At 44.4% G+C, this 27,279-nt stretch overlaps 1 protein-coding gene across 1 annotated transcript in view; it reads left to right on the forward strand.

Moving 5' to 3' along the window:
• Positions 1-27,279, forward strand: part of LOC126215049 (peroxidase-like) — a 276,437-nt gene that overhangs the window by 186,173 nt on the left and 62,985 nt on the right. Inside the window, exons 5-7 of the mRNA XM_049941691.1 lie at positions 699-868; positions 12,973-13,149; positions 26,636-26,814. Of these exons, the coding sequence (XP_049797648.1) occupies positions 699-868; positions 12,973-13,149; positions 26,636-26,814 (526 nt within the window). The remainder of the gene's footprint in view (positions 1-698; positions 869-12,972; positions 13,150-26,635; positions 26,815-27,279) is intronic.

A 27,279-nucleotide genomic window follows, 5' to 3' on the forward strand; every position in this document is an offset into this window, starting at 1 on the left:
TCAGTAACCTTATAAAAGGTAACTGCAGTCAATTCACCTGTGACTCTGATAAGGCAAGAGGATTCACTGAAGATTAATTCGACCAAAATCGTGACTCCTGAATAGATGGCAACTGTGGTATGTGGCAAGTACCAGACAGTGGAGTAGATTCTCCCTCACAGCACTAGGCTCTCAAAGTGACCAAAAGGAAAAGCTAAATGTCTTCCAGCACCACGATAATGACAGATCACACACTTCATGCGCCACTGCGGCAGTGCTTCAGAGACTGGAGTTCACCGCTGTGTTACGTCCCCCTCAATGTCTCCAGTTGATGCAGTATTACTTCTCTCTGCTCCCAATAATGAGAGAAGACACGCAGGGGCATCACTAAGCATCTGATGAAGAAATTAGGAGGCTGGGGGCACAGACAGGATGTCGACTTCTTCCATTACGTCTTGAGAAAACTTGTTCGTCATTGGCAGAAGTGTATCCAACTGTACGGTGATTATATAAGAAGTAAATTTCTGTAATTAAAGAGCATTATTTAAAGAGTTTTCCGCCTCTGATTCATTAAATTATTCCCATCGAGTCGCAAGTCAAAGAGATGGAGGCATTACTTCTCATTCGAGTATTGTAAATTTTTCTGAAATAAAAATAGTTGTAACATACTCTGTTTAGGTATGCGCACTTTAAAAAATGCATCACTCTTTGTGTTGCAGCGTTGGCAGCGGCGGCGGTGGTGGCCAGTGCGCTGCACAGGGTCCCCAGGGATGTGACCCGCACCAGAAGTACCGCACCATAGACGGCACCTGCAACAACGTCTACCGCCCAGGACTGGGTGCTGCACAGTCCACCTACAGCCGACTGCTGGGACCAAAGTACTCTGGAGGTCAGTAAAACCACCACACATCTCCACAACCACACACCCTCATGTACACATACCCCCACATCCACACACCCCAACATCCACACACCCCCATGTCCACACACCAACACATCCACAACAGCCGACTGCAGGGACCAAAGTACTCCGGAGGTCAGTAAAACCATCACACATCTCCACAATCACACATTCTCACGTCCACACACCCCAAGTCCACACACCAACACATCTACAACAGCTGACTGCTCGGAACAAAGTACTCTGGAGGTCAGTAAAACCATCACACACCCCCACATCCACACACCCCAACATCCACACACACCCATGACCACACACCAACACATCCACACACTAATACATCCTCACACTCCACACCAAAACACACCACACTGACACACACCACACTGACACCCACCACACTGACACCCACCAAACTGACACAGACCAAACTGACAGAGACCTCATCAACACACACCACACCAACGCACGCAACACCCTCACATCCACGTATCCCCACACTGAAAAGTTTCCTGAGTGACACACACTGACCCACAATCCCTGCACTGACTGAATCCCACCTCCATGTATTTTCACAACTCACATCCACGCTCTCTACCCTACACATCTCCACACCTATGCTACCCACATCCATGCTGTCTATGCCCACACATCCCCACCCCTACACTACCCAAATCCACACTTTCCACTCCCAAACATCCCCATACCTACACTACCCCCACTCCTCACACCCACACAGCCCCATAGTAATACATCCCTGTACCAACAAATCCCTACACCCACATATCCCCACACCAACACATCCCTGTTCTGACACTTGCCTGCACCCACACATCCCCACAACTCCTGAGATCAGCATATCCCCCGCCCTCATGCTGACATCTACCTACACTGACAAACACTGTACTGACACATCACACACCCACACACGCTCACACCTACACACCCACATACTGACGTATACCCATGCTGATGAATCCTCAAACCTCTCTAACTGGCCTCTATTATTATTTGAATTTATCTCACGACAAGATCATCATGAAATCTTTCTTTTATAGATTGCAGTAATCAGGATCAGCTATAATCTCAGCCATAAATTTGCTGCAATTAAGAGAAATGGCTATCTAAGTTAAATAATATCCCTCAGTTTAGTGTTGAGTTATTAGCAAAGACTGCATGTCATATTTTTCCGCCAGCCGGTGTGGCCGTGCGGTTCTAGGCGCTTCAGTCTGGAACCACGTGACCGCTGCGGTCGCAGGTTCGAATCCTGCCTCGGGCATGGATGTGTGTGATGTCCTTAGGTTAGTTAGGTTTAAGTAGTTCCAAGTTCTAGGGGACTAATGACCACAGATGTTAAGTCCCATAGTGCTCAGAGCCATTTGAACCAACCATATTTTTCCTATCACAAGTACTTGGATTAAATTATCTATTTTATTAAGGAAAAACACAATGATTTCTGTTCAAGCCAAAGTTACTGAGTAGCTTCGGCTTGTGTGGTTGCATTTCAAACACATATAGAATGTACAATTATCTAGACTATATAACCCAACAAAGTATAGGATTTCGAAATAAAATAAACTATGCACAGGTTCTTTTGAATGGTAGATACAAGTAATGACTATTGAGAATGAAAATGAGTTAAAGTCGTTACACCTATTACACAAGCTCCCACTAGTACAATTGCAATGGCCGCATTTAACTTTGATGTTTCGGAATTGTGAGGGACACAAATGACGTAAAGAAGGTTGAAAGACTCTTTTCAGTCGTTATTATTTCAGCTGGAAACAGACACCTACGAGGGCTATTCCGAAAGTAAGGTCCGATAGGTCGCGAAATGGAAACCACGGTAAAAATCAAAAATGTTTTATTTGCAACAGTTAGATACACCTTGCAGCTACTTATCTCCATAGTCGCCGACCCGACTTAGACGTGTATAGTAGCGTTGTACCAACTTTCCCATACCCTCGCTATAGAAGGCAGCCGCCAGTGCTCTCCGCCAATTCTCTACGCTGGCCTACGGCTCGTTGTCTTGTGCCGAAATGTTGTCTTCATAACCAGCGGTTCATGTGACCAGAGCTGAAACTCAGAGGGAGACAATTACGGGCTGTATTGTGGGTACTCTCACATTTCCATTTGAAAACGATGCAGGAGCATCTTCATTGCCCCTGCAGAATGCGGCTGAGAATTGTCTTGAAGACGAAACAGCACGACAGTTATGTAATGTTAGCTGCATAGCTTCAGGGGAAATTTCTCACCAGGCCCCCGTACTTGGCGGCAGACACTATTTTCTAGACATCTTTACGCACTCACTGCGAGCTCAGAAATGAGAAGAGCGACGTGATGCTAACTGGGGTTATACTAGAGACACTACCCAACACATCTGTGCAAAGCTTTATCGGATTTTCATAGTCGTTTCCATTTGGTGACCGATCGGACCTTACTTTCGGAATAGCCCTCGTACATTCATCAGAACGGAGGCAGTAATCTCAATGGTAAACGTAAAGACAGACAAAGGGGAATGGAAGAGAATGAACGAATCATTAACGTGAATAACTATGCATACGTAAACGTGAAACGAATCAGGAGTAATTAGCTCCTTACTGTATGTTTTCTCTTAAACGAAGATGAAAATTTACATAAATCATAACAGTGTATAATACAGCTATTTCCATCATATACGTAGAATTATTCCGGAAAAAAAATTACAGTCTTCCTTAAATTACTAAGCGGTGTATAAAGAGGCGCCACACACCTTAACACACTAATACCCCATACACTATTAGACTTTCCCACTCCTACACACCACCGCACTTACATACCACATACCTTCAGAATTATCTCCATCCACGCACCTTCATACCCACAATCTCTACCACACACACTCTACTTTGTAAACCACTCACCCACACCATACGCTAAATGCAGATTATTTATAATGAATGGCTAAAAGTCAAGGGAAAGCACTGAATGTGGTATCATTAGCTAATCATTCCTCCGCCAGAGAATAACTTTTTATTGTTTTTCGGAGCATGTCCATTCAGACATCTGAACACTGGAAATGCTACATTATGAATTAAAATTTGTTGTGACAATTCAAAGTAGACATTAATTTAAGTCGACCCTGGTACTAAGTTACATATGCTTAAAAGGATTGATTACAACATAAAACAAGTTTTAGAACCGTGGTATACAGAAACAAGACGAAAATGTAACACAGGATACACATAGGTCCGTGAAGAGATGGAATCGTTCTGGAGGGATATCTAGCAATGAATCTTGCAGTACTTCTCACACTCGGGCGCCACACACAACGCGACATAACTCGAGGGTAAATAAAATTCTGCTCAAGTGAAAGACGCATTGTTGTCCTAGAGTAGCTGTCTATCTCTTTGACACGTCATATGCCCCCGTATCCGATTTCATACTATTTGATATTAAATTTCTTGTCCTCCATCTGCACAAGTTTAGAACCGTGAACACAAGCATATGGGCCACCCTGTACATACACATTGGTTACTAGTCACAGCTACTGCTTAATTGCTGCAACGGCAGAACACAGGCAGTTCACAACACAAATACCTACCCCCATATTTTGCTAACAATTTTGACGATTATTTCTCGATCTGTGCATCAGAAATGGCGTACAGACTCCTCCTTCGATGTTACTGCTGAACACTGGCCCCTGTCATTTATACTTCGCGCACAACTGAGTTGTTCGTTGAGTGGCAGAATTTCCAGGCGCAAGTAACCTGACTTTCTGAGCTGACCTACTTTCCTTGACAGCTTTTGAACGAAACACCGGATCGGCACGTTCTAAAAATGAAAAGTACATCTTTGCGTGGCTGTATTATTAATGATTGCGCCATATGTTGTCTATGACGTAATAATATTAAGACCACTCGAACTTTTCGAAGAAATGAGTCAACCACGTGTTGTCTAATGGTACCACGCAGGTTCACGGGAAACTCACGGAATGAGAACAGCAATATTTCAAATTATTTACTTTATTTCTTTTTTTCATCTCTTTCAACTCGGATTTTTTGCGCACGTATAGTTCCCTCTACCTCTCTGAAACCAAATTAACTTTCTCACGTCAGCAAGGTCACGACTGATCACTGTGTGAGAAATGAGCTTACCATTCCGCACCCCCGAAAATAATTCTCTGTTCCAAGACTATACAGGGTGTCCCATTCATCTTGACCACCCTAAATAAGTGTTTCTCCAGATGCAAATTACAAAATGTTTCAAGCAAATCTCCTTTAGCCGTCAGGGGGAAATCAATTAGCATGAATGCCTTCGTTGTAGATTTTTTTTTTGTTACACAGATATGAACAGAGTAGGACTTTTTTAAATGCCACCCTGTATTTTTTATACGGTGATTCATTTCCTCTCCTAAAGACCTATTCAAAAATGTATCACAGTGTACCGTTCACTGAAACGCAACGTTATTAATTACATAACACAACAGCACTTAGTGCAGGTACTCGGGGTAATTGAACACATCCACGTGCTGACGTTAACAGGGGACAATTGCAAACATAAGTAGAATGCACACCCGTAATTCCGTCAACCATCGTCAGTTGACGAGTTGTGTGAGTAGAATGTACACCAAAGAAGAGAAGGTAGAACTGCTACTCATCTATGGGGAATGTACGTTAGCAGAACAGTAACTGCAATACTGTTTTCTTATGTACGGGTACATAAAAATTTTGAGGTTCGCCGATGACATTGTAATTCTGTCAGAGACAGCAAAGGACTTGGAAGAGCAGTTGAACGGAATGGACAGTGTCTTGAAAGGAGGATATAAGATGAATATCAACAAAAGCAAAACGAGGATAATGGAATGTAGTCGAATTAAGTAGGGTGATGCTGAGGGAATTAGATTAGGAAATGTGACACTTAAAGTAGTGAAGCAGTTTTGCTGTTTGGGGAGCAAAATAACAGATGATGGTCGAAGTAGAGAGGATATAAAATGCTGACTGGCAATGGCAAGGAAAGCGTTTCTGAAGAAGAGAAATTTGTTAACATCGAGTATAGATTTAAGTGTCAGGAAGTCGTTTCTGAAAGTATTTGTATGGAGTGCAGCCATATATTGAAATGAAACATGGACGATAAATAGTTTGGACAAGAAGAGAATAGAAGCTTTCGAAATGTGGTGCTACACAAGAATGCTGAAGATTAGATGGGTAGATCACATAACTAATGAGGAGGTATTGAATAGAATTGGGGAGAGGAGGAGTTTGTGGCACAATTTGACTAAAAGAAGGGATCGGTTGGTAGGACATGTTCTGAGGCATCAAGGGATCACCAATTTAGTACTGGAGGGCAGCTTGGAGGGTAAAAATCATAGAGGGAGACCAAGAGATGAATACACTAAGCAGATTCAGAAGGATGTAGGTTGCAGTAGGTACTGGGAGATGAAGAAGCTTTCACAGGATAGAGTAGCATGGAGAGCTGCATCAAACCAGTCTCAGTACTGAAGACCACAACAACAACAACATTTAGCACAGTAGTTTAGTACTTTGAAATATCGTTGTGTAGAGTAGACATACAGTAAAGGCTGTCCTTCCTACAAACTGCATCAACATTGTCGTTGTTGAAGGCAGGCGAAATACTACGCAGGCAGCGGAACTGTACAGAGAGCGATATCCTTGACAAGAACTCGCCTTCCCGACGGATGTTTTCTCGTCTTGTTGCGACGCTTCAGGAAACGGGAAGTTTCAACGCACGCCAACGCAATCGTCGTAGCTCTCGCACAGACGAAGCTGCCGAAGTTACTGTTCTCGCTTCTGTTGCTATGAATCCACATGTGAGCACACGACAGCTTGAACACGAGATTGGGATTCCTAAAACCAGTGTACATCGTATTCTTATATTCTTACACGTCACCAGTTCCATCCTTACCACGTACACCTACATCAAGAATTGCATGGGAATGATTTCCAGAATCGTGTAGAGTTCTGTCAGAGGGCACAGCAGCAAATCCTCGCTAACCCGAATTTCTTCTCCAATGTTCTGTTTACCGATCAATGTTCCTTCTCAAACAAAGGACACGTAAATACAAGGAACATGCATTATTGGTCCAGCGACAACCCACGATGGCTTAGACAGCGTCAATGGAGAGTTAACGTCCGGTGTGGGATGCTTGGTACTACAATTATTGGCCCTTATTTCATCAATGATAGTCTAAACAGCACAGCGTATGCCAACTTCCTCAGACGAATTCTTCTTTCTCTTCTGGATGAAGTGCCGCCAAGAACCAGACTGCTTACGTGCTATCAACACGGTGGATGTCCGGCACATAATGCCTTGCGTGCACGTCGTGTTCTGAACCGAAGGTATCCTGCCAGATGGATTGGTCGAGGAGAAACAGTTACTTGGCCTGCTAGGGCTCCTAATTTAAATCCTCTGAAGTTTCTTCTTTAAGGATGCATTAAAGACGTTGTCTATCAGGATATTCCAACAACTCCAGACGACATACAGGAATCTTGCTTGCTTGTAATTCTCTTCAGCAGGAAATAATGGAAGCAGTAAATCTTTCATTCAACGAGTGCACCAGTGTACAGGTGTCCAGGGTCACGACTTTGAGCATCTTTGAATGTTCTACTCCTGGGCAATGGTACAGGAGAGTCAAAGTCAATTTTGTCCTATGTTTTTACATTGTTTTCATTTGTTTTATGACAACACCAGCAAGTGGAAGAGTTTGTGATGCCGGGCTCAAAGTCAATGTTGTGTTATGTAATTAATAACGTCGTGTTTCAGTGAATGATACACTGTGATACATTTTTGAATAGGTCTTTAGGAGCGGAAATGAATTACCGAATAAAAAATGTAGGGTGCCATTTAAAAAAGTCATTCCGCTGTTCAAATCTTTGTAAAAAACAAAGCTACAACGAAGGTAATCATGTGATTGATGCCCCCTGTCAGCTAAAGAACATTTGCTTGAAACATTTTGTGATGTGCAACTGGACAAACAGTTATTTAGGGTGTTCAAGATAAAGGGAACACCCTGTATATTTAGGTAGATAATGCATCAAATATAATTCATCAGAAGTTGGGTTGATAAGAATGTACAATATCCACATATTGCTCTACACGATTAGGGAATCCAGCTCCACGCTCCGATCCGCAGATTGCCAGGTTTGGTTTTCCTGATTTCGACATTCTCGTGAATAGCCTCGTATCGCACATCCGAATGAGGAACTATTTTGCCTCCAGACTACTTCACCCAAAATGATGCTGTTTTAAGCAGTACAGTATAGAGGCGTATCCTTGGGAAATATATGAGCTGTAATTTCTATCAGAAGCAGGAGTACAGCTCTAGATATTGAAGAAGAGATCGATTCCAACTGTCTCACTGTGGATGTTTCTTACTAGGTGCTTTACGAAGAATAGCTGTGCAACTGACGGACAGAAATAACATGTTTAAGTGTTATTTTGAGTTTTTGTAGTAGAAGTTTGATTTAGGCAAACTTTCTTAGCACTGCGAGGTTAAATATTAAAGACAAAAAGAAATTCATTCACAAATTCAATAGCATTATTTTCTAATTGAAATATGTCTAGAAACTCTCTGTGCATCAACTCCTCCTGCTGTCTTTGTCCATGTACTGCATCCAACTCACTTGTCCATTCCCTCCAGCACTCTCTGCCTAGCTGCCCTTACCACACCACCCTCCTTGTGAACTTCAGCCTTCTGCATTGTTATTGCCAATTCAGATTCCATAATAATAACAATATTCTAATCATAAGCCCATAAGACACTGTGAAAGCCGACTGCGAGGACGAAAACAAAACAGCACTCTGATGTGTATACAATTTTTGTTCATATATATATATATATATATATATATATATATATATATATATATGGGAGAAGCAATATGCCTAATGCTTTAAATGTCCTGCTATCGTAGTTAAAACTGGCTGTGAGAAAGGAAACGAAACCTCACATTTTCCTTGCACAGCACAGCATTTTGTTTCACGCAGTCGGATTTAACATAAAACATGTACATAATTGTTTAAAAAAATATGTAGCCCATGCCCATCTGAGTCTATTAATGTTCATTAGAGTAATGTGTAAAAATTTGAAGTAGCAATTTTCGAGAGTGTTTGTAACAACGTTTCCCCTTCACATATTACATATGTATTTACATATTATAAACATTAAAGAAGATATAGCTTATGTGTGTCCAAATTTTAATCACAGTATCATCTACAAATCTTAAGTAAATTGGTCAAGGACTTTTCGAGACTTGTGGTTACGTATATATAGTCTAATGAACATTCAGATAGTTTTGGTATGAACTATAAACAGTAGCCTAATGAACATTCAGACGGACACAGGCCATATATATATATATATATATATATATATATATATAGCCTGTGTCCGTCTGAATGTTCATTAGACTATATATACGTAACCACAAGTCTCGAAAAGTCCTTGACCAATTTACTTCAGATTTGTAGATGATACTGTAATTAAAATTTTTATATATATATATATATATATATATATATATATATATATATATATATATATATATATATATCCTGTGTCCGTCTGAATGTTCATTAGACTATTGTTTATAGTTGATACCGAAACTTTCGAAAAGTTGTTGTCCGATTTCCTTTAAATTTTTACACAATAGTCTAATAAACATTCAGATGGACACAGTTTTGGTATCAACTATAAACAACCTATTGTCTTCATATAGGAGTGCAGAAAGAAGCAAAACGTTTTAGTGAACTTGGATTCGCAAACAAGCCGTTTGCGAGGTAACTGCGAATGTGTGGTTATGAGTCAGTACTAATTTAAGTATGGCCCCAGTTACTACAAATTTATGCGAAATGTGAGCTTTTCGGTTTGCTAGAATCTCACCCATGACCTACTTTAACAACAGTTACGTTACTGATACGGTACATGGCACATTACACTTTACTGTACGCACGTACCTCTTAATAGAGGTGATCCATGTCACGTCCCCACATTTGAATGAATTGCTGCACCCGTCTCTACAGTGAGTTACGAATTCTTCAGATATCCCCAAGTCTTGTCATATAGCTTCACAAGACTGTACAATTCGCTGCTCCATTTGGTCCACTGCTTCAACGGAAGTGCTGTACACTTAGTCTCAAGGTGACCCCAGACAGTAAAAAATGGTTCAAATGGCTCTGAGCACTATGGGACTTAACTTCTGAGGTCATTAGTCCCCTATAAATTAGAACTACTTAAATCTAACTAACCTGAGGACATCACACACATCCATGCCCGAGGCAGGATTCGAACCTGCGACCGCAGCACCAGCGCCGTTCCGGACTGAAGCGCCTAAAACCGCTCGGCCGCAGCGGCCGGTTCCCGACAGTTAAGTCCAGTAGACTGACGTCAGGTGAAATTGGAAGCTAAGATACACGCCTTGGACCACCTATCCACTTTGGTCCACACTGTTATGTCAGACGTCGTCTTACATTACCAACGTCATTTTCTAGTGCCCTGTCATGCAAGTACTATATTCCCAAAGCATTGGATATGGGTGAAATTTGAGCCCAATTAGATGGGAACATAATGGAGAAGTTTAGATTTCTAAGACGTTTGTACTAACCAGGACAATATCCCTCACTGAATTTAGTGGCGGCTGATAACCACACTTTCGAGACGCCTCACGTTTACCGGAACATTAGTGTACGTTTTGTCGTGTACTTTCCCGCCGGTGCGACGCTAGGGATTACAATTACAAATAACTTAAATTGGAACGATCACATAAATAATATTGTGCGTAGAGCAAACCAAAGACCGCGATTCATTGGCAGAACACTTAGAAGGCGCAACAGGTCTACCAAAGAGACTGCTTACATTACGCTTGTCCGCCCTATTCTGGAGTACTGCTGTGCGGTGTGGGATCCGCATCAGGTGAGACTGACGGATGACATCGAAAAAGTACAAAGAAGGGCAGCTCGTTTTGTATCATCGCGAAATAGGGGAGACAGTGTCACAGGCATGATACGTGAATTGGAGTGGCAATCATTAAAAAAAAAGGCGTTTTTCGTTGCGACGGGATCTTCTCATGAAATTTCAGTCACCAGTTTTCTCCTCCGATTGCGCAAACATTCTGTTGGAACCCAGCTACATAGGGAGAAATGATCATCACGATGTTGTTGTCGGTGTGGTCTTCAGTCCAGAGACTGGTTTGATGCAGCTCTCCATGCTACTCTATCCTGTGCAAGCTTCTTCATCTCCCAGTACCTACTGCAGCCTACATCCTTCTGAATCTGTTTATTCATCTCTTGGTCTCCCTCTACGATTTTTACTCTCCACGCTGCCCTCCAATGCTAAATTTGTGATCCCTTGATGCCTCAGAACATGTCCTACCAACCGGTCCCTTCTTCTTGTCAAGTTGTGCCACAAATCTCTTCTCTCCAATCCTATTCAATAGCTCCTCATTAGTTATGTGATCTACCCATCTAATCTTCAGCATTCTTCTGTAGCACCACATTTTGAAAGCTTCTATTCTCTTCTTGTCCAAACTATTTATCGTCCATGCTTCACTTCCATACATGGCTACACTCCATACAAATACTTTCAGAAACGACTTCCTGACACTTAAATCAATACTCGATGTTAACAAATTTCTCTTCTTCAGAAACGCTTTCCTTGCCATTGCCAGTGCACATTTTATATCCTCTCTACTTCAACCATTATCAGTTATTTTGCTCCCCAAATAGCAAAACTCCTTTACTACTTTAGCGTCTCATTTCTTAATCTAATTGCCTCAGCATCACCCGACTTAATTCGTCTACATTCCATTATCCTCGTTTTGCTTTTGTTGGTGTTCATCTTATATCCTCCTTTCAAGACACTGTCCATTCCGTTCAACTGCTCTTCCCAGTCCTTTGCTGTCTCTGACAGAATTACAATGTCATCGGCGAACCTCAAAGTTTTTATTTCTTCTCCATGGATTTTAATACCTACTCCGAATTTTTCTTTTGTTTCCTTTACTGCTTGCTTAATATACAAATTGAATAACACCGGGGACAGGCTACAACCCTGTCTCACTCCCTTCCAAACCGCTGCTTCCCTTTCATGCCCCTCGACTCTTATAACTGCCATCTGGTTTCTGTACAAATTGTAAATAGCCTTTCGCTCCCTTTGTTTTACCCCTGCCACTTTCAGAATTTGAAAGAGAGTATTCCAGTCAACATTGTCAAAAGCTTTCTCTAAGTCTACAAATGCTAGAAACGTAAATAAGTCGTAGGGTCAGTATTGCCTCACGTGTTCCAACATTTCTACGGAATCCAAACTGATCTTCCCCAAGGTCGGCTTCTACCAGTTTTTTCCATTCGTCTGTAAAGAATTCGCGTTAGTATTTTGCAGCTGTGACTTATTAAACTGATAGTTCGGTAATTTTCACATCTGTCAACACCTGCTTTCTTTGGGATTGGAATTATTATATTCTTCTTGAAGTCTGAGGGTATTTCACCTGTTTCATACATCTTGCTCACCAGATGATAGAGTTTTGTCAGTACTGGCTCTCCCAAGGCCGTCAGTAGTTCCAATGGAATGTTGTATGCTCCCGGGGCCTTGTTTCGACTCATGTCTTTCAGTGCTCTGTCAAACTCTTCACGCAGTATCGTATCTCCCATTTCATCTACATCCTCTTCCATTTCCATAATATTGTCCTCAAGTACATCGCCCTTGTATAGTCCCTCTATATACTCCTTCCACCTTTCTGGTTTCCCTTCTTTGCTAAGAACTGCGTTTCCGTGTGAGCTCTTGATATTCATACAAGTGGCTCTCTTTTCTCCAAAGGTCCTTTTAATTTTCCTGTAGGCAGTATCTACCTTACCTCTAGTGGGATAAGCCTCTACATCCTTACATTTGTCATCACGATAGAATAAGAGAAATCAGGGCTCGCGCGGGAAAATGTAAGTGCTCGTTTTTCCCGTGTGCCGTTCGAGAGTGGAACGGTAGATAGACAGCATGGAGGTGGTTCATTGAACCCTCTGCCAGGCACTTTATTGTGAATAGCAGAGTAATCACGTAGATGTAGATACGCTATGTGTTGTTTGCTGACAGATACCTGTTGTTTCCACAGCCAACCGGCAGCCGGCAGTGTCCGTGACGGGGCACTCGCTGCCCCCGGCGAGGACGGTCAGCTGGGTGTTGTTCCCGGACAACCCGATCCACGACCCCATCTGGACGCTGGTGGCCATGCAGTGGGGGCAGATCATGACGCACGACATGAGCATGGCCGCGGGCACCTCGCAGGCCAGTCAGTAATAATTCTCTCTCTCTCTCTCTCTCTCTCTCTCTATTCTCTCTCTCCCTCTCTCTCTCTCTCTCCATTCTCTTCCTGTCTCTGTGGATCATGTGTTTACAGCATGACTTCATTGAAACGCCCGCTAAACCCGTTGAGCAGAACATGTGATTAGGACTGTGGAAAGTTCCAAATAAGGTGTCTGTCAGGTTCACTCAAAATTGTAATTTATTATAATTTAATAACACCTTTAAACCAAAACGGCACATAGCCGAACCTTTAGAACAACGAGTTTCAAAAAGGCTGTTATTTCATGGCTGACGGCCTCAAAACAAGAAATCTTAAAAGTCAACAAAACAAAATGCAGTTAAAATAGCAAATAAAATAATTAAAATATATATGGTATCACAGCTAGGCTGGAAAGCCTCAAGGCAAAGTAAGATAGAACAAACATATGCAAGGTGCAACACAAGCGGCTGAGGGCCACAATTAAATTTGAAAATTTTGAAATATGTTACCATAATCTTTTACGGCAGAAGGCCACAATGTTTTTGCTTAAAGGGTAACTTCAAGAACAAGGTTTTAAGCGGCTAAAGGCCCACCATTGATTTTTGAAAATTCAAAACACATGAAGTCCAATAAAAACAAGAATTTTTGAATCATTGGCTATGATAGATTATTAACAATTAAACACCAGTGAGAAGGACAATAAAGAAACGGCACTCAGAAGCCTCCAGGGAGGTCTGTCTGCCCTCGTTCACTTAGGTGAGACAGGTGGTGAGCCCAACTACACTTGATCCGTCAGAACCCAACCAGGGGACAGCCATCGACCGACGGACACAACGACTTGCTTGCCACCAATCAGTACATGAGAAAAATACATAAGGTTACGACCGTGATTATCCACAATGAAATATGTATTAGCTCTCAAAAATACCCACCATGTTGGACAGCAACAACAGGTGAGGAAAGGACGCTGCCTGAAATTACGTTATTGGCCAGGGCAGGTAACCGGAACACTAACGGCCACAAGGCAGAAAATTCCGCTGGTACACTTGAATTTGAAATACAGTATTATAGTTAACTTCACCCAAAAGGAACACTGCCTGAATTTACGTCAGTGGCCAGGGCAGGTAACCAGAACACTAACGGCCACAAGGCAGAAAATTCCGCAGGTGCACTCAAATTGTAGTCAACCAACATTGTTAATTGCACCGCATGGCGGCTAAATTTCAGCAATAGAAACACTCGGTGTTGCTCACACGAAAACCTCCCCAACAGCGAATCACCACAACGTGAATGGACGTGGCTTGGGTAGTTGAAACCACTACTCAACTTTGACGTCCTGGGTCGGTGACCACGAAGCTGGTAGCGATCGGGCAGCTCCACACACGCTCCGACACTGCGCAGGGACCGCCAGCGGACCCAGCCTACTGCACCGCGCCGAGATATCCTCCCTGGTCCGCAGCAACCGACCGACTCACTGCAGACCCCCTAGCCAGAAACTATAAGCTCAAAACCAAAGATGGTACACGGTGCAAATATCGATATACATCGCTGCTCCCACACGTAGAAGGATGAGAACCACGATGTAACCGCAACAAGGGCGGAAAACCAAACACAGACAGCGAAGTTCACGAAAACGCACCGTTGGGAGTGAGCACAGCTCATTCATGTCTTAAACTAATGTCCTCACCTCAGAGTAGCAAATAGACCCTATGTCCTCAAGTGCCTATTAGATATCTATGAATCTGTCTCATCATCTATAAATTTTGTCCTGTATGTCTCTGTTGGTGGCAGTAGTAGTACGAGGACGTCCCGAGAAGTAATGCCTCTCCTTTTTATGTGAAACATCTTAGAGCTTTTTAACTAAATGCAAATTATTGACATTATACATCCTTGTTGGCTCAAATGGTTCAAATGGCTCTTAGCACTATGGGACTCAACTTCTGAGGTCATTAGTCCCCTAGAACTTAGAAATAGTTAAACCTAACTAACCTAAGGACATCACACACATCCATGCCCGAGGCAGGATTCGAACCTGCGACCGTAGCGGTCTCGCGGTTCCAGACTGCAGCGCCTAGAACCGCACGGCCACTTCGGCCAGCTACATCCTTGTTCTTCATGACTACATATACGAGGTATGACAATAAAGTAATGAGACTGATTTTCTTTCCAAAATGTGGGAACACTGTGTGTTTGTGTCTCTCGCCACGGAAATGGAACCGCATAATACTGCGCAACGGTATGCCATTTCTTTTTTCGTTAAATTGGGTGAGAACGCGACAAGCCAGCCGGAGTGGCAGAGCGGTTCTAGGCGCTTCAGTCTGGAACCGCGCAACCGCTACGGTCGCAGGTTCGAATCCTGCCTCGGGCATGGATGTGTGTGATGTCCTTAGGTTAGTTAGGTTTAAGTAGTTCTAAGTTCTAGGGGACTGATGACCTCAGATGTTAAGTCCCATAGTGCTCAGAGCCATTTGAACCATTTGAAAACGCGACAACTTACGGTAAGCTTCAGAAGGCTTTTGGAGAGGAGGTTATGTCAAGAGCTCAAGGTTCTCGTTGGCATAAAATGTTTAGTGGAGGCAGAACGAATGTTGAAGATGAAGACTGCAGTGAACGACCATCAACCTCACGGACGGATGTCAACTCGGCCAGTTAGCGTGAACTCGTACGATGTGATCGAAGATTATCCGTGAAAATGATTGCAAAAGAACTGAACATCAATCTAGAAACGGTTCGTCTAATAATAACTGAAGATCTTGGTATGAGAAAGATTTGTACAAAAATGGTCCCCAAAAATCTCACACCACAACAGCGAGAAACACTGTAAAATGTGGCAGCCGATCTGTTAGGTCAATCGGAAATCAATCCAGAATTGTTGAGCCGTGTTATCACTGGTGATGAAAGTTGGTTTTTTTAGTACGATCCAGAGACAAAACGTCACAGTTCTGGTGCTCAAAGGGATCACCCAGACCAAAAAAAGCTCGCTGGTTAAAGTCAAAAGTGAAATGCATGCTTGTGTGCTTCTTTGATTCCAAGGGAATTGTTCGTAAAGAGTGGGTGCCTCCTGAACAAACAGTTAACCAATATTACTACAAAGAAATTTTAGAAAGACTTCGTATAAAGAGTTCTTCGTGTACGTGGCAACATTGCTGATAATTGGATTCTGCATCACGATAATGCGCCAGCCCATACTGCTCTGTCAGTAAAGCAATTTTTAACCTCAAAACATATTTCAGTACTACCACAGCCACCTTATTCGCCAAGATATCGATCTGTGCGACTTTTCTTCTATTGCCAAGAGTCGAAACGGCAATCAAGGGACACCATTTTCAAACAACACAAGATGTCCAAAAAGCTGTGACGAGGGTTTTAGAGGATATTACAGGAGTTCCAGAAATGTTAACATCAATGGCAGAAGCGCTGGAAAAAGTGTGTGCAATCAGAAGAGAATTACTTTGAAGGAGACAGCATTAAACTTGACTAAAACTGTAAGCAACATTTTTTTTTCACATCAGTCTCGTTACTTTTTGTGGCACCTCGTATATTTCTGAACATAGTGATCTCCTCAATGAGAGCCCAGTTCGCTGATACCGTCACGTGTGACTTCGTTGACGGAGCCAGAACCTCACCTCTGCTTGCACCGCTTCATCACTATCAAAGTGAAGTCCTCCAAGGTGTTCTTTAGCTTCTGGAAACAGACGCATATCGTATGGGGTCAAGTCGGGATGACCGATGACCGATGACAGTGAACTCAGGGCTTCGGATTGTTGCTGATGTCGGAGCACTGATGTTTGGTCTGGCGTTGTCATGCTGAACGAGAGGATGCTTCATGTGTTGTCTTCGAATTCGTGCTTTCAGTTTTCTGAAGGTCTCTCACGCAGTGACATCATTAAATTACGCACTGCCGTGTTGCATGCTACAATTCTCTAACTGCGGGGGATTCCAACTTGCGTCATCGATGTGAGAAAGTTGTCCAATATGGATGACATGTAGTATCCCAACTGATATTGGGAACAGAATAAAAAATTTGGAGGCATTACTTTTCAGCACGCCCTTGTAGTTCAGTAGTAATAGTAGTAGTTGTAGTACAAGTACTATAATTCTTCCTGGAACATTTTAAGAACAAAATAAAACAAGTAATACAAGCTCACCACTAAAACTGAAATACCGTGAATAAGGCGTGCAATAAACGTCAAGTGGCCACCAAGTGTGTTATCTGCTGCAATGTGCAACTGTAAAAAGTATACAGGGTGAAAAGTATTCAAACCCACAAATTCTGGGAGGTTGTATGGGACATCAAAACAAATAATTTTCCCTAATGTCATTTTTTCCTGTGCGGAATACTTAAACCGGTAGATTTCTCTGGTGGCAAATTAACTAAACCAACAAACACTTTTCCATTTTTTTATGACCAAGAGGCAACACACTAACACAACCCAATTTCAATTACAGTAGATTTTCAAAACTGCCTCCATTGACACGTAAACAAAGGTTAAACCGTCGGATCATGCTCTGTCTGACACGGACAAAAACCCCAGGAGTATCCTGAATTGTTCCTGCTGCTGCTGCTATCCGGGCAACCAGATCCTCTTCTGATGTAACATGAGTTGCATTATAAGGTTGTGCATCTCTCCCCACACAAAAAGTCCAGAGGGGAAATATCTGGGGATCGAGCAGGCCATGGTACAGGACCACCTCTGCCGATCCACGTTTCTGGGAACCGTCGGTCCACGACTAAAATGTGCCGGCACCCCGTCATGTTGGAACCACATGCGTTGTCTTATAGGGAGCGGACCGTCTTCCAGCAATTCTGGCAGTGCTCTGGCGAGAAAATTGTAATAGTGCCTGCCATTTAATGGCCTAGGTAGCAGATACGGCCCAATTAAACAGTCCCCAACAACACCGACCCACACATTAACGAAGAACCGCGCTTGATGAGCGCTAGTAACTGTGGGATGTGGGTTATCCTCACTCCAAACATGCTAATTGTGCATGTTGAAGACTCCATCACGCCCGAACGTTGCTTCATCGGTAAATAACACAGAGGATGGAAATGTAGGATACATTTCACACTGTTCCAGGTACCACCGCGAAAAATGTGCTCTCGGTTGATAATCAACTGGTTCCAGGTTGTGGACACGCTGTAAGTGAAATGGACGTAAAAATTGCTCTCGAAGGACTGTTCTTACATTCTTCTGATTCGTCCCCATGTTACTTGCAACTGCACGAGTGCTGATTGAAGGATCCCGCTCCACATGCTGCAAGACAGCTTCCTCAAATTGCAGCGTTCTTACCGTGCGACGGCGTTCCTGTCCAGGTAGTCTGCTAAATGACCCGGTCTCACGCAGACGTTGGTACACAGCAGCAAAGGTCGTACGATGCGGGATACGGCGATTAGGATATTGTTGTTGATAAACCCGCTGTGCAAGTCGTCCGTTGTGATGCGTTACGTAGTACGCACCAACCATATCAGTGTACTCACTCCAGGTGTATCACTCCATTAGTAAACAGAGACAATGCACTACTACACTGGTGGACAGCAGGTTCCTACAAATGAAGATCATAACACGCCCTCTAACAACTGAAGAGCGTAATATGGCCTCCACCGGTTTAAACAACCCTCATAGGAAAAAACGACATTAGGGAAAAATATTTGTTTTGATGTCACCTACAACCTCCCAGAATTTGTCGGTTTGAATATTTTTCACCCTATATACGTGTAATTCCATCTACGTTGTATACATAAGAACAAATTATGCTCCGCGTTTCTCATTCAGAAATCACTTTGGAACATTGGTTATTTGTTAGAAGGTCGTGCGAGGCCTCTTGCAGGCGTCTGTTAGCACTCGTCAGACTTCTGCAGGAGCAACTTCGGGGTCTATCGAGACATGGGTTAATCGTTCTGCGATACTGCTGCTCATGTTGGTCTGTAACCCACGACTAAAATGTGAACATGGAACTAACGTATTCAGGAGAGACGTACTCACTGTCACGCAGGATATCCGAGGCCCAACGCGACTAGCGCCCGACAGGAAAGACATATTGATTGCTCGAGCATGGAGGACCGTACAGCCACGTGAGGTACACAACTGGCCATTAAAATTGCTACACCACGAAGATGACGTGCTACAGACGCGAAATTTAACCGACAGGAAGAAGATGCTGTGATATGCAAATGATTAGCTTTTCAGAGCATTCACACAAGGTTGGCGCCGGTGGCGACACCTACAATGTGCTGACATGAGGAAAGTTTCCAACCGATTTCTCATACACAAACAGCAGTTGACCGCCGTTGGCTGGTGAAACGTTGTTGTGATGCCTCGTGTAAAGAGAAGAAATGCGTACCATCACGTTTCCGACTTTGATAATGGTCGGATTGTAGCCTATCGCGATTGCGGTTTATCGTATCGCGACATTGCTGCTCGCGTTGGTCGAGATCCAATGGCTGTTAGCAGAATATGGAATAGGTGGGTTTAGGAGGGTAATACGGAACGCCGTGCTGGATTCCAACGGCCTCGTATCACTAGCAGTCGAGATGACAGGCATCTTATCTGTGTGGCTGTAACGGATCGTGCAGCCACGTCTCGATCCCTGAGTCAACAGATGGGGACGTTTGCAAGTCAACAACCATCTGTACGAACAGTTCGACGACGTTTCAGGCAACGTGGACAATCAGGTCGGAGACCGTGGCTGCGGTTACCTTTGACGCTGCATCGCAGGCAGGAGCGCCTGCGATGGTGTACTAAACGACTACCTGGGTGCATGAATGCCAAAACGTCATTTTTCGGATGAATCCGGGTTCTGTTTACAGCATCATGATGGTAGCATCCGTGTTTGGCGACATCGCGGTGAACGCACATTGGAAGCGTGTATTCGTCATCGCCATACTGGCGTATCACCGGCGTGTTGGTATGGGGTGATGCAGCGTCAAGGGTAACCGCAGCCACGGTATCTGAGCTGATAGTCCATGCTGCTGCAAACGTCGTCGAACTGTTCGTGCAGATGGTTGTTGTCTTGCAAACGTCGCCATCTGTTGACTCAGGGATAGAGACGTGGCTGCACGATCCGTTACAGCCGTGCGGATAAGATGCCTGTCATCTCGACTGCTAGTGATACGAGGCCGTTGGGACCCAGCACGGCGTTTCGTATTACCCTCCTGAACCCGCCGACTCCATCTTCTGCTAACGGTCATTGGATCTCGACCAACGCGAACAGCAATGTCGCGATACGATAAACGGCAATCGCGATAGGCTACAATCCGACCTTTATCAAAGTCGGAAACGTGATGGTACGCATTTCTCCTCCTTACACATCACAACAACATTTCACCAGGCAACGCCGGTCAACTGCTGTTTGTGTATGAGAAATCGGTTGGAAACTTTGCTCATGTCAGCACGTTGTAGGTGTCGCCACCGGCGCCAACCTTGTGTGAATGCTCTGAAAAGCTAATCATTTGCATATCACAGCATCTTCTTCCTGTCGGTTAAATTTCGCGTCTGTAGCACGTCATCATCGTGGTGTAGCAATTTTAATGGTCCGTTGTGTATCTTCTTTACACCCATATTTTTTATCGTGTTTATCTTAGCTTCACATATCCTTTCGAGCGACCCGCGAGGTTGGCCGTGGACGCTAACGCGCTGTTTCCTGGATTTGGGTAGGCGCGCTGGCCCCGGATCGAATCCACCCAGCAGATTAACGACGAGGGCCGGTGCGCCGGCCAGCCTGGATGTGGTTTTTAGGCGGTTTTCCACATTCCGCTAGGTGAATACTGGGCTGGTTCCCAAGTTCCGCCTCAGTTACGCGTCTCGCAGACATTTGGAAACCTTCGCACTATTTCATGGCTTACACTAGACGCAGACAGCCGGGGTACACCTATCCCGGCTTGGGGGGGGGGGGTACAGGGTGGTGACAGGAAGGGCATCTCGCCACCCTCTGACACTAACCTCGTCAAAACCATAGCAACAGGGCGGACGCCATGTTGAAGTGGGACAGAGGCCCAAGAAAATTATGATGATATCCTTTCGAGCACATTTCTGGGTAGTTTTGCTTCATTCATTGTAATCTGCATGTTTAGTGTGTCATTGCCTTCAGACTCTCGTTTTGCTTTCAACAGCTACCTCGATGCAATTGACACAGATAGTGGTAGTCTCGTTTACGTATGGTATAAAAGGGCAGTGCAGTTACGGAACTGTCTTTTGTAGTCAAGTGATTCATGTGAAAATGTTTCCGACATGATTATCGGTGCATTACGGCAATTAACGGACTTTTAACACGGAATTGTAGTTGGAGCTACAAGCGTGGGATATTCCATTTCGGATCTCGTTACGGACTTCAGTATTCCGAGAGTGTGCCGAGAATATCAAATTTCAGGCATTACCTCTCACCATCGCCAATGCTGTGGTAGACGGCCTTCACTTAACAACCGAGAGCAGCGGCGTTTGCGTAGAGCTGTCAGAGCTAACCGACAAGCAGCAGTCCCTGAAATAACCGCGGAGGTCAATGTGGGACGTACGACTAACCTATCCGTGAGGCGAAATCTGGCATTAATGGGCTGTGGCAGCTGGCGATCCACGCGAGTGCCTTTGCTAGCAGCACGAAGTCGCCTGCAGAGCCTCTCCTGGACTCGTGACCATATGGGTTGGACCCCAGGCGACTGAAAAAACGTGACCTGGCCAGATGAGACCCGACTCCAGCTGGTAAGAGCTGATGGTAGGGTTCGATTGTGGTTCAGACCCCGTGAAGCCAAGGACCGAAGTTGTCAACAAGGCACTCTGTAACTGGTGCTGGCTCCATAGTGGTGTTGGCTGTGTTTACATGAAACGGACTGGGTGCTGTGATCCAACTGAACCGATAACTGACTCGAAATAGTTATGTTCGGCTACTTGGAGAGTATATGCAGCCATTGGTCGTTTTCATGTTCTCGAACAACGATGTCATGTCACAGGTCTGAACTGTTCGAAATTGGTTCGAAGAACAAACATTGTGGACAGTCCGAGCGAATGATCTGGTCACCCAGATCGCTCGACATGAAATCCCATCGAACATTTGTGGTACATAACCGAGAGGTCATTTCGTGCACAAAATCCTGCACCAGCAACAAAATTGTTCAAATGGCTCTAAGCACTATGGGACTTGACATCTGAGATCATCAGTCCCCTAGACTTAGATCTACTTAAACCCAACTAACCTAAGGACATCACACACATCCATGCCCGAGGCAGGATTCGAACCTGCGACCGTAGCAGCCGCGCGGTTCCGGACTGATACGCCTAGAACCGATCGGTCACAGCGGCCGGCGCACCAGCAACACTTCCACAATTATGGACTGTTATAGAAGCAGAGGGCTCAATATTTCTGTAACGGACTTCCAACGACTTGCTGAGTCCATGCCACGTCGAGTTGTTGAACCACGGTGGGTAAACGGAGGTTCGACATGATACCAGGGGGTATCCCATGCCTTTCCTCACCTCAGTGTATTTCTCTTCGATAAATAATTGTTTCTGTTATCTATGTATTATCTTCACTTTGTTAAATGTTGAACATATTTCTTAATTACCCTGTCATACTTCAGTATTCTTAAACAAAATCTTATAATTTAGATTTCTAGCTTCGTGCCTTTTTCCTGTCAGTGCCTCTATTTTTACCCCCTACCGTATGTCTATGATCATTACAAATTCTTCAGTGGTTTATTGCCCTGACGCCTTGCATAACTGATGTACACAATGTGTAACGAGTCTGACAAAATATTGTTCATTTGGAATTGACTCCAGTATTTTTGGGCTCAGTCTGTAATACAGGAGTCTCTCTCTTAGCCATGCGAGTGGCCTATAACTATTCGGCTGATCGCTTGGTTTTGGCTACTTTAAGCAGTGCAATGAGCTTTGAGTTTCTGCGGTATGTTCCCTGTTGCCATTACATTTGAGTAAAACTCTGCAAGCCATTTTTTAGCATATTCCTCACAATGAAGAAGGCATTTTGGGTGTATTCCATCCAATCTAGGTGCCTTTCCCGTCTTGATACTCTTCAGCGCTTCTCTGGCTTCATTGGAGGTAAATTTTGAGAAATACTGGTCCAAAGGTGTGCTGTTTTTCTTAAGAACACTAAGTTCATGGCGTATTATTCTTGTTTTTTTCTTGTCGTTTGGCGCTCTAGATGATGGTTGTATATGAGCTGAAATCCTATTTGCAGAAATATCTGTTATGATGTAGTCTGTTAGCTCCACCTAGTTTTCGGGGGAGAGACCAGGCCTGTCTTCTAGATGTCTTGAAATCAAGCGACTCAACGGTTTCAGTCCATTTCTCTCGCCGTGCGTTGTCTAGGCTGTGCAACACATCGTCTGCAATCTCAGGGTCTCCACTATCAATGAATCTCTGATACTTACTTTCGCACTCTTTGTCCCATCCTGGTACATATTGTTTACGGAACCCTCTTGAGACAGCAGCTTTCGCTGCGCTTTTAACTGCACCTATGAGTCTGTCATAATTATTCGCTGTTGGGTGACTCCAACCCAAGCAGTTACCCAATTTTTCCACGTAGGTATCCCACTCTGCCTTTCTGAAATATCCATCTTGGGCGTTGTACGGTTGTTATTAGTGGGATATGGATTCCAATTTCAATCAAATCTGGGCGGTGTCGGCTATGAGGGAAGTCTGTTAATACAAGTCTTGTAGTTCTTAGTGGTGTATGATTATTGCCAGTCGTCACAAAGCATAAATCTGGATTGTATTCTTTTCTCCAAGCTGCTGACCTAAATGTTCCTTGATCCTTTGGGTCGAAAATTAAGAACATGGGAGAGAGTGTCACGGAGATGATTTGGAGTGGGCATCATTACAATGAAGGCGTTTTTCGTTGCGGCGGAATCTTCTCACGAAATTTCAGTCACCAAATTTCTGCTCCAAATGCGAAAACATTTTGTTGACGCCGACTTACATACGGAGAAACGATCATCACAATGAAACAAGGGAAATCAGAGCTCGCACGGATGGATATAATTGTTCTTTTTTTTCGCGCGCTGATCGAGATTGGAATAATAGAGAATTATTGTGAAGACACTTAAGTGTGATTTATAGAATACCCATGCAGATTTAGATGCAGATGCAGTGATATCGGGCGTTCCGCAAGAAAGTGTTGCAGGCTATCTGCAGTTCCCGATCTATGTAAACGCTTTGCGAAACAATGTGCCCAGATTTCTTTGATTCTTTGCAGATGGTGCTGTTATTTACCGACTTGTACAGTCATTAGAATAAAAAACTATTGAAAAATGTGTTACACTCGACATCTGTATGGTGCGAAAAGTGGCAATTGACTCTAAATAATGAAAAGCGTGAAATCATTCACAGGAGTACTAAAAGGAATCCAGTAAATTCCTGTTGCGCAATAAATCGCGCAAATCTGAAGGCTGTGAATTCGACTAAATACCTAGCAGTTACAATTACGAACATCTTAAATTGGAACGGTGATATTACATTATGCTCTGAGGAAGGTATACCAAAAAAATGTGTTTTATTCGCAGAACACTTAGAATATGCAACAGTGTACTAAAGAGACTGCGCACAGTACTCTTGCCCGTCCTCTGATAGAGTACTGTTGTGCAGTGTGGCATCCTCACAAGATACAATTGCTGCAGAACATCGAAAAAGTTCAAAGAAGGGCAGCACGTTTCGTATTATCGCGAACTAGGGGAGAGAGCGCCAGCGATTTGATCTGCGACTTTGGGTGTCAATCGTTAAAACAAAGGCATTTTTCATTGCACAGAATTTTAATCTCCAGCTTCCTCCTCTGAATGGGACAATATTTTTCTCGCGAAAACCTTCATGGGAAGAAATAATCATCTTAATAAAATAAGATAAATCAGAGCTGCCACGGAAAGCGGGCGCCATTCGAGAGTAGAACGGTAGAGAAATTGTTTGAGACTGATTCCATGTACCCTCTACCAGGCAATCAATTGTGAATTGCAGACTAGTCATGTAGATGGTCACAATGTACTGGCTCATCAGTGCGCTATGCTACACGTTCACGTATGTCAGTTTTCGCTTTTAATCATGATACAGCCCATATTATATGAATTGTCATTAGCTATTGCGCTACCTACGAATGTAGGAAAAGAATCAACTTCAGAATTTCCTAACAATTGGCCATCACGACTTATCAAAAGGGGAAAAAATCCAATAATGAAACTTCCTGGCAGCTTAAAACTGTGTGCCACGCTGGGACTCGAACACCACAGCTTTGCCTTTAATGGGCAAGTGCTCTGCCAACTGAGCTATCCAAGCACGACTGACGACCCGTTCCCACAGCTCCAATTTCGCCAGTACTTCATCTTCTACATTCCAAACTTCATAGAATGTCCTAAGTTCGGGTCCAGCACCGACACAAAATTTTAATCTGCGAGGACGTTTCATATCACTGTAGACTCCCGGAATGAGATTCTCACTCTGCAGCTGAGTGTGCGCTGATATGAAACTCCCTGGCAGATTAAAACTGTGTGCCGGACCGAGACTCGAACTCGGGACCTTTGCCTTTCGCGGGCAAGTGGTCTGCCAACTGAGCTACCCAAGCACGACTCACGCCCCGTCCTCAGAGCTGTGTGCCGGACCGAAAGGCAAAGGTCCCGAGTTCGAGTCTCGGTCTGGCACATAGTTTTAATCTGTCAGGAAGTTTCATATCAGCGCACACTCCGCTGCAGAGTGAAAATCTCATCCTGGAAACATCCCCTAGGCTGTCTCCGCAATATTCTTTCTTTCAGGAGTACTAGTTCTGCAAGGTTCTCAGGAGAGCTTCTGTTAAGTTTGGAAGGTAGGAGACGAGGTACTGGCAGAAGTAAAGCTGTGAGGACGGGGCGTGTGTCGTGCTTGGGTAGCAGAGCAATTGCCCGCAAAAGACAAAGGTCCGAAGTTCGAGTCTCGGTCCGGCACACAGTTTTAATCTGCCAGGAAGTCTCACTGTAGACTCCGTTTCAGAGCGACAGATTCATTGTGGAAATTTCCTATAGTGCTTTTGGAATTCTGTCAACACCATAAACTGCTTCATAGTAACTTCGTTCCCATCAGGTCACCGAAGTTTAGCGCTGTCGGGCTTAGCTAGCACTTGGATGGGTGACAGTCCAGGTCTGCTGAGTGCTGTTGGCAAGTGTGGTTCACTCAGCCCTTGTGAAGCCGATTGAGGAGCTACGGGGTTGAGAAGCAGCTGCTCCAGTCACGAAAACTGACAACGACTGGGAGAGCTGTGTGCTGACCACATGCTCCTCCATATCTGAACCAATGACTTCTGTGGGTTGAGGATGACACGGCGGTCGGTCGGTGCCGTTGGGCCTTCCGAGACACGTTCGGACGAAGAGAGACATACACTGCTTTGGATAAATCGTTTGGAATTCCTTCAGGTTTTTGTCGGCCACTTCGAACCATAAATGTGCTAGCTGCATAAATGTACATTTTGGTTGACAAAATGGTGTCGCGTGTGAGGAGTGAGCCGACGTCGACGTGTCGTGTGTCCGCAGAGGCACACAGGACGCAGTGCTGCGCGTCCGACGGCAGCCACTGGTCGCTGACGAACGAGCCCACCTGCTACCCCATCATCATCGACGAGAAGGACCCCGTCTTCGGGCCGGCCGGCATCCGCTGCATGAACTTCGTGAGGACCACGGCGGACGCCTGCTCTCACCACGCCAGCGAGCAGGTGAGTTCAAATTGGTTCAGATGGCTCTGGGAACTATGGAACATCTGAGGTCATCAGTCCCCTAGAACTTAGAACTACTTAAACCTGACTAACCTAAGGACATCACACACATCCATGCCCGAGGCAGGATTCCAACCTGCGACCGTAGCGGCAGCGCGGTTCCAGACTGTAGCGCCTAGAACCACTCGGCTACACTGGCCGGCCAGCAGGTGAGTCCTCCGCCACCAGGTCTCGGCGGCTTTTCTGAGCCCCAAGTGCCTGTGGACTGAGCCGTCAGCGGCACAAGCGCCCTTCTCTCCAGCTCATCATCATCATCGTCATCTAGCCACTGGCAGGACCTGCTTGGTACATCAACCTCTTCATCTTCTCATCCTTGTCGCTATTCCCACCCATTCCTCTCCTCTCTTCCAGAGGCTCTTTTCCACTCCTTTTAGCCTCTTATCCATCAGCCTTCCCTTTGGTTTC

The sequence above is a fragment of the Schistocerca nitens genome, chromosome 12 (assembly GCF_023898315.1).
Source record: "Schistocerca nitens isolate TAMUIC-IGC-003100 chromosome 12, iqSchNite1.1, whole genome shotgun sequence".
Classification (NCBI taxonomy): Eukaryota; Metazoa; Arthropoda; class Insecta; order Orthoptera; family Acrididae; genus Schistocerca; species Schistocerca nitens.